Here is a 7,958-nt window from a genome sequence, read left to right as displayed (position 1 = left end):
TTTGGCCAGGGCACAGCCTGACTCTCTCCTTTGGCAATCCTCACAGAACTCTAGCCCAATGGTTGCCATTAATCTGATTTGAACTGATTTTAGAATGTTGTACTATTTTATTGCTGTTAGCCGCCCTAAGCCTGGCTTCGGCTGGGGAGGGCGGGATATAAATTAAATTTTTTATTATTATTATTATTATTATTATTATTAATGCCCCGCCAACTTCATTCTGCATTTACCCAGTCCTCAGCCTTCATCCTTACACATCCCACAAGGGAGAGCAAAGCTGCGTTGCTTGAGCAACAAGCTCCAGATGTTTCCAAAAAAAGAAAACCAGAGAGACCCAGTGCCCCCTGGGCAAGGAATCTGGAGATGCCTGCAATGATTTCTCAGGAGTTTATCTTGGGCTGGCATGTGTGTGTTCAGGTGGGACGTGGGGTGGGGAGAAACTTTATACTCTTTCCTCTCTCTCTCTCCAACTTAGGGGTGCCAGGAGCAGGAGCAGCAGCAGCAGCAGTAACTCCCCCCGCCCTCCCTTCCCCAGGCTCTGCCGGCACCCCTCCCTTTACCAAGAGTCCTGGGGTTGCGTGTGCACTCTCCCTGGCCTGAGCCTTCTCAGGCTGCCCTTCCTGTTCACCCCAGGATAAAGCGCCAGGGATCTGGGAACAGGATACGCCAATTGGCAGGATATACACATTTAGCCACAGTCAGCACAATGCTGAAGGGGGTGGGGGGCTGCTGCCAGCCAAGCTATAGACCTCTTTGCAGCGGGGGGGGGGCAACACACACGCAAACTGCCCTACTGCCTCAGGGTATTTCCTCCCCCCAAAAACCTACTCTCCCCAGCACAAACTCAAGCTTATTCCTTTGCTTTCAAGAGGCGAAAGCATAGAGGTTTAGCAGAAGTCTAGCTGTGAGGGTGAGCACCTCAACTCCCCCAGTTCCTTGGTTTTTCTGCAATGCTGCCCCCCCCCACTTAGCACGAAATCCCATTTGAGTCTACATGGGATACTGGGAGGGAAAGGGAGGAGGGGCTGCGCTGGCCCAAATCCCTTAGGCCATCCGTTTCCTGTCTCTGTAGTGACAACCCATCGGGATAACATTCCTTCCCCAGCCAGCCAGCCAGCCAGCCAGCCATGCCCCACGCCCCTTGCCCAATCCTCTCCACCGACCGCCTCTCTCCCTTTAAAGTGACAGGCCCTCGGAAATAAATTGCTAGGTTTCGAGACATAGACATTCCTAATTAGGGGCTCTTAAAGAGACGGTGATTAATGTGAGCCCTGGCCCAGGCCAGCGCGAAGACATGCCTAAGCAGTTGGGAGTAAAAGCAACAGCCGCTGAGAGGCTCTCTGTCTCTTGGAAGGGCTGGGCAGCTGACAGCACTCTTGAAAGGGACGGCAAACTCCCCAAGCGGGGCAGTGACTAAAGTACCTCCCCCTCCACTGGGAGTTTTGTTTGTTTGTTTGTTCCTCTGTGGGAGTGCTCTCGGAATTATTTCCCCTCCAAGGAATACACATGGAAAACGTTTCATCAGAACAGAATATCGGCAAGGCTCTGTGTGTGAAGTTTCTTTGGCCTCGAGGAGCAAGGCGGGAATAGCTGCAAACGACAGTCTCCCGCTCATACAGAAAACCCACGTTGCCTTTTCAGTTCCAAGGTAAATGTTCCCCGAATGCTTTTCCTTGGGGGTGGAATGCATTGAAAAGCACCACCGTGGAAGGAAACGCAGCGGCGAAACCAGATACAGAAAGCAGATGGATTTGCAGGAGTTTTCAGGCTGTGGGAGCCAAAGATCCCTTCAGAAGTGCTGGCCTGGGTTGTGTGCCTCCTCTTAGATGTCCCTGTGATTGTATCTTGGCAACACAGGCCTTGGTATTACAAAATTCTACATTTGATGCGCGGCAAGTAAAGTGACAGAGGCAGAAAGGAGGGACCTATGCACAGGCCACTCCTTACAATACAGTGCTACCTTGGGTTAAGAACTTAATTCGTTCTGGAGGTCTGTTCGTAACCTTAAACTGTTCTTAACCTGAAGAACCACTTTAGTTGCGCCGCCGCTACATGATTTCTGTTCTCATCCTGCAGCAAAGTTCTTAACCCGAGGTACTATTTCTGGGTTTTGTTGTTGTTTAGTCGTTTAGTCTTGTCCGCCTCTTCGTGACCCCATGGACCAGAGCACGCCAGGCACTTCTGTCTTCCACTGCCTCCCGCAGTTTAGTCAAATTTCTGGGTTAGCGGAGTCTGTAACCTGAAGCATATGTAACCTGAAGCGTATTTAACCCGATATACCACTTTCGTGAGGTTCCATTTGGGATGCATGCAAATATGTGCATGCACACAGATGTGAGGATACAGGGGCAAATGTTCCTGTGTACCCATCATATAAACGTGAAATGGTCCGTGTCCAAATCCATGGGGGGGCGGGGAACAAAGAAAATCTGCCAATGGCTGTTGCCAACAAAAAACAAAATATTCAGATGACTACTTCTGCCTACCAGCAGGCAGTTGCGGTACATAAAACAGTAAGGCAGACATGGTCCTTGCACACACAGGCTGACAGTTTCAAAGTGTGTTGCATCTATGCCAAACGAGCGGGGGGCATGCGTACCACCCCATCTGAAGGGCCGTGAATGGAACCTCCCTTTGCTTTCCATCTTGTTTTACCTTCTGTAATCTCATTTCCTATCATCCCTCACACACTACTCCCCCCCCCCCAAGGCTTGGAACAGATCTCACCTTCTTTGGACATGCCAACCTCAAAGCACTTTTGCAGGCGGCAATACTGGCAGCGGTTGCGGGTGACCTTGTTGATCTGACAGTTCTTGTCCCGGTGGCAGGTGTAGACCATGTTTTTCTGGATGCTTCGGCGAAAGAAGCCCTAAAAGGTCAGAGAGAGGGAGAGAGAGAGAAGGAGGAACAGGTGACCAGGTGGGTGATGGCACTTAGGTAGTTCCAAGCCTCCTTTCCAAGTCTCCTTTCCCAGTGCAAATTGTGATATCCACGGCCACCTTCTCCAAAACACGCTGCTTCAGGTAGGACCGTTTTTGCAGCTTGGAGGCTGTTTCAGATGTCGTCGCTTACCAGGGTGAATCTTCAGACCTGGCTATGACAGTATGAGTTTTGAATCTTCAGATCAGGGGAGTAGCTAGTGACTTTGGGACATGGGTCCATAGACACAAATGTACATACAATTTGCAAATATGCACATGCCAGTTTAGACTGTAAATGGCACGGAAGGCAAACCAACTATTTCCCATCCAGATCACCCCCAGGTTTAAGTTCTTTGCTTAATTTGCGGCCCAAGTCAGATACCCCAAAACAGTACCTCTTTGATTCATATACCCCTGGTTAATTTCCCAATTTATCCTGCTCCAAATCAATTCAATTTCCGTTCAGTTTCTTCCATTCCTTACACTCCAGATCATCTCCAAAAAAAAAAGGTCACCTTTGGGAGGCAACAACAGAAATGGGCCTTTTTTGTGGTGGCTCCAATTGTGGAATGCTCTCCCCAGAGAGGCTCGCCTGGCGCCATCATTGCATGTCTTTAGGCACCAGGCAAAAACATTCCTCTTTACCCAGGCCTATGGCTATTAAACGCCGTTTCCATGTGCTGCTCTGGTTCGCCAGAAGCGGCTTAGTCATGCTGGCCACATGACCTGGAAGCTGTACGCCGGCTCCCTTGGCCAATAAAGCGAGATGAGCGCCACAACCCCAGAGTCGTCTACGACTGGACCTAAGGGTCAGGGGTCCCTTTATGGCTATTAAATAATCTATGGCCTGTGAAAGTGTGGAGAAGAGGACTGTTATTACAATGCCTATTTTAATATTAGGCTGTCTGTCAGTGTACTTTTTATAATGTGCTTTCATTGTATTTTTATCACTGGTGTTCTGTAATGTGTTTTTAACAATTGTACACCACCCTGGGATCTTTTGATAAAGGGTGGTATATAATTTGAATTAATAATAATAATAATAATAATAATAATAATAATAATAATAAATAATTTGTGTAATATCCTACTGATATCCTGTAATTTGGCCCCTCCTTCCACTGAACTCACTACCCCACACAGGGAAACACTTAGGGAACTCAGAAAAAGTTGTGAGGCCCCCTTGTTCTTTGGCCCACCTCTGACTTTTAAATGTTTGTGCATCATAAGCAGCTGACTTGTAATGAATCAGACCTTCCGTTCTAGCCCAGGACAGTCTTCCCTAACCTGCAGTAGAAGCGACAGCTTCCCCAAAATCTCAGACAGAGGGTCTTCCACTGTCCTGCCCCTTGCGATCCTTTAACAGAAGTTGCCCCTTAAAGAGCTGGCATTTTGTAAGGGGCTGGGAAGTGTGTGAACCAGGAAGTTCTGAGCCCAAACATCATCTTAGGCAAGTCACTATCTCTCCCTTCCCTCAGTATGGAGATAAAGGGCAGTGGTGGGGAACTCTTTCAGTCAGGAGCCCTAGATCTTTATCTCCCACTCCGCCTGCAGGCCAGCTTTGATAGGGGAGACGACCACCACCTGTCAATCATCTGCTGGCAGGTGAATGATAGGTGCATAGTAAAAGCCCAGCTGTCCAAGTTGTGGAGCAAGTCAGGTGTGGAGCAGGTGGGCATGGTTTGGGGGACACAGCCTCACAGGCCGAATGAGTCAAGGAGAATCTTTTAACTATAGCTCTCAGTTCCAGCAACCAACCAACCCTCAAAGGTTCCCAAGGTGGAAAACACATGCTCCATATGTACGGATTCAGCCTCAGCCTGACGGATGTTAACCTGATGATCTTTGAAGTAGGTGCAGAATTTTCTGCAACCAGACCCCCCCCCCCCCAATTCAACAACCAGGACACAGGAGGATGCAAGTCAGCATGCATATGCTTGTTTTGCACATTTCATCTTGCTTGCATAATCTGGTTGTTGTTTTTTTTTGGGTGTTGGCATGCAGCTTCAAATTCCCTGCTGCAACATTCCTTTGGACGAGGAAAGGAGGCCTGGGTGAAGAAGCCAACCCCACCCTCCTGGCCTGAACAGTTGCGAGCCTGATGCCTGCTTGAACTCACGATTCGGGCGAGCTGCGCTACAAGGAGCCCCCCAGCGCAGAGGGTTAGCTGAGGTGTGCGACAGCGCCTTGTTGGGTGGGGAATCTCCCTCCACTCACCTTGCAGCCTTCGCAGGAGCTGACCCCGTAATGATAGCCGGATGATTTGTCGTTGCAGACGAAGCAAGGTTTGTAGACACGTGGGGGTGGGGGCGGAGAGGGGGAGCTGGGCACCATCTCCTCCGAACTTGTGCTCTGCGTCTCCACCGCTGCAGAAACAAATAGGGGAGGGTCAGGTGGAAATTTGGGACACTGTACACCCAAGCAGCAGCCACGAAATTAAAAGACGCCTGTTTCTTGGGAGAAAAGCAATGACAAACCTAGACAACATCTTAAAAAGCAGAGACATCACCTTGCCAACAAAGGTCCATATAGTAAAAGTTTTCCCAGTAGTGATGTATGGAAGTGAGAGCTGGACCATAAAGAAGGCTGACTGCTGAAGAATTGATGCTTTTGAATTATGGTGCTGGAGGAGACTCTTGAGAGTCCCATGGACTGAAAGAAGATCAAACCTCTCCATTCTGAGGGAAATCAGCCCTGAGTGCTCACTGGAAGGACAGAAGCTGAGGTTCCAATACTTTGGCCGCAACATGAGAAGAGAAGACTCCCTGGAAAAGACCCTGATGCTGGGAAAGATGGAGGGCATAAGGAGAAGGAGATGACAAAGGACGAGATGGTTGGACAGTGTTCTCAAAGCTGTCAGCATGAGTTTGACCAAACTGCGGGAGGCAGTGGAAGACAGGAGTGCCTGTCATGCTCTGGTCCATGGGGTCACGAAGAGTCGGACATGACTAAATGACTAAACAACAACCTGAAAACTTTGGTTAAAACATATTAAAAATGTCAGCCTTTCGTTTCGTTTCATTTTTTATTTTTTTATCTTAAGGCAGCTTCTACAACTCAAAATTATTGTGTGGAAAGTGTGTGGGGTTGTTTGTTTTGCTACAGAACTCACATAAATAGTCCATGCAGCATCCAAACCAAGGGAATGTTTCCATTCCATGCTTGCACAGCCCAGGGCACTGGGTTTTCCTTCCTTTGGGGCACTATGTGAACAAAAAATCCTTTTGAGCTTTACCAGCAAGCTATACACAGGGTTCCAAGGAGCCTATGAGGAGACTCTCTTGCAGGGTTTTGTTTTTTTAAAAAAATTATTGAATCATTTTTTTGATACAAACATCAACCGCAAAAGACACATACAGTACAACAAAAACCATAACGACAATAATAACACAATTTGACAATTCAGATTTGAATACACTGATATACCTGTGACTACACCTTTTTTTAACAATATTTCCCCACCTCTCTCTCCTCCCACTACTATCCGCCTTATCGCTTAAATATTCATTCCAAATTTCTTCATATTGATCCATTCTTATTTTGCATCGACATGCAATTTGTTTGTATGTAACTAATCTGTTCATATTATCAATCCATGCACTCAATGGAATCTTTTTGCGGCTCTTCCAATTAATCAAAACAAGTTTTTTGGCTTCTAATATAGCACGGTACATCCATTTTTTCAACCCCTTGAAATCTCCCACATTTCCGGAATATAATTTAGAATTAAATTCAGTTCCCCTAAATAACAATTTCTTTTTATTACTCTTACTCTCTTGCAGGGGTACCCCCGAAGCCAATTCTCTGAGAATTACAAAAAAAACCCACCACAACATTATGGGGAACAGTTTCCCTTCAAGGGTACCCACTCTCTCCATATGAACCTACCTGGACCCTGAGATCATCCTCTGAGGCCCTTTTTCATGTGCCTCCTCCAAGAGAAGTCTGGAGGGTGGCAACACGAGAACAGGGCCTTTTTGGCAGTGGAATGCTCTCCCCAGGGAGGTTTGTCTGGCACCTTTGTTATACACTTTTAGGTGCCAGGTGACGGATTTGGCACCTGATGCCCTTTTAAAAGTGTTGTGGAGAGGGCTGTGTGTGTTACTGGTTTGTTTTTGTTCTTAAAGGTAAAGGTAAAGGTACCCCTGCCCGTACGGGCCAGTCGTGTCCGACTCTAGGGTTGTGCGCCAATCTCACTTAAGAGGCTGGGGGCCAGCGCTGTCCGGAGACACTTCTGGGTCACGTGGCCAGCGTGACGAAGCTGCTCTGGCGAGCCAGCACCAACGCAGCACACGGAAACGCCGTTTACCTTCCCGCTATAAAGCGGTACCTATTTTTCTACTTGCACTTAGGGGTGCTTTCGAACTGCTAGGTGGGCAGGAGCTGTGACCGAAAGACGGGAGCTCACCCCGCCGCAGGGATTCGAACCGCCGACCATACGATCGGCAAGTCCTAGGCGCTGAGGTTTTACCCACAGTGCCACCCGCGTCCCATTGGTTTTTGTTCTTACTGTATTTTAATTCTGTATTTTGTGTTTTCATACTGTGAATTTTATGTTGTGAACTGTCCTCAGATCTAAGGATGAAGGGCATAATAAATAAATAATAATAAAAAAAAATTAAAAAAAATAATTAACCATCAAATTCTAAGTAAGAAGCTGTTAGGGCCACACATCTCCCCTTTCCCACTTTTATTCCTCTCAGCAGACAAAACCACATGCCTTCGTGCATAGCTGGCTGTGAGGGTGATCTGGCTGCGACATCTGTCACCCCATTGATCGCCAGGGTTGATTCAGCTGATCTGGCTGGCTAGGCGAGTGTCCCCTTCCTCCCTCACCGCTCCATGTGCGTCCCTCCCGAAGCTGCGCGCTCGGTGGAAGAGGACGACCATCGCAGATAGAAGGAGTGTACCCTTCTTCGGTCAAGGGTATACGATAGCTGCGCTCCCCTGCTAGAACCTCCAAACAAGCTTTGCCCAATATTATCAACCTTGGTTGGTACTGAATTGGGGAGAGCCGCAAGCTAAAGGAACTTCAGA

The 7,958-nt window shown here is 48.0% G+C and overlaps 1 protein-coding gene across 3 annotated transcripts in view; it reads right to left on the bottom strand.

Annotated features, from left to right (window-relative positions):
* The window catches only part of RARG (retinoic acid receptor gamma), a 132,849-nt gene that overhangs the window by 13,199 nt on the left and 111,692 nt on the right, over positions 1 to 7,958 (bottom strand). For all 3 annotated transcript variants that reach the window (XM_079966794.1, XM_079966795.1, XM_079966796.1), the window contains 2 exons: positions 5,139 to 5,287; positions 2,728 to 2,869 (listed from right to left, as the gene is read on the bottom strand). In XM_079966794.1, the coding sequence (XP_079822920.1) occupies positions 2,728 to 2,869; positions 5,139 to 5,287 (291 nt within the window). The remainder of the gene's footprint in view (positions 1 to 2,727; positions 2,870 to 5,138; positions 5,288 to 7,958) is intronic.

This window comes from Podarcis cretensis (assembly GCF_951804945.1).
Source record: "Podarcis cretensis genome assembly, chromosome: 2".
In the NCBI taxonomy this organism is placed as follows: domain Eukaryota; kingdom Metazoa; phylum Chordata; class Lepidosauria; order Squamata; family Lacertidae; genus Podarcis; species Podarcis cretensis.
The sequence above is the reverse complement of the archived record's forward strand: the minus strand, read 5'-3'. Positions and strand labels throughout refer to the sequence as shown.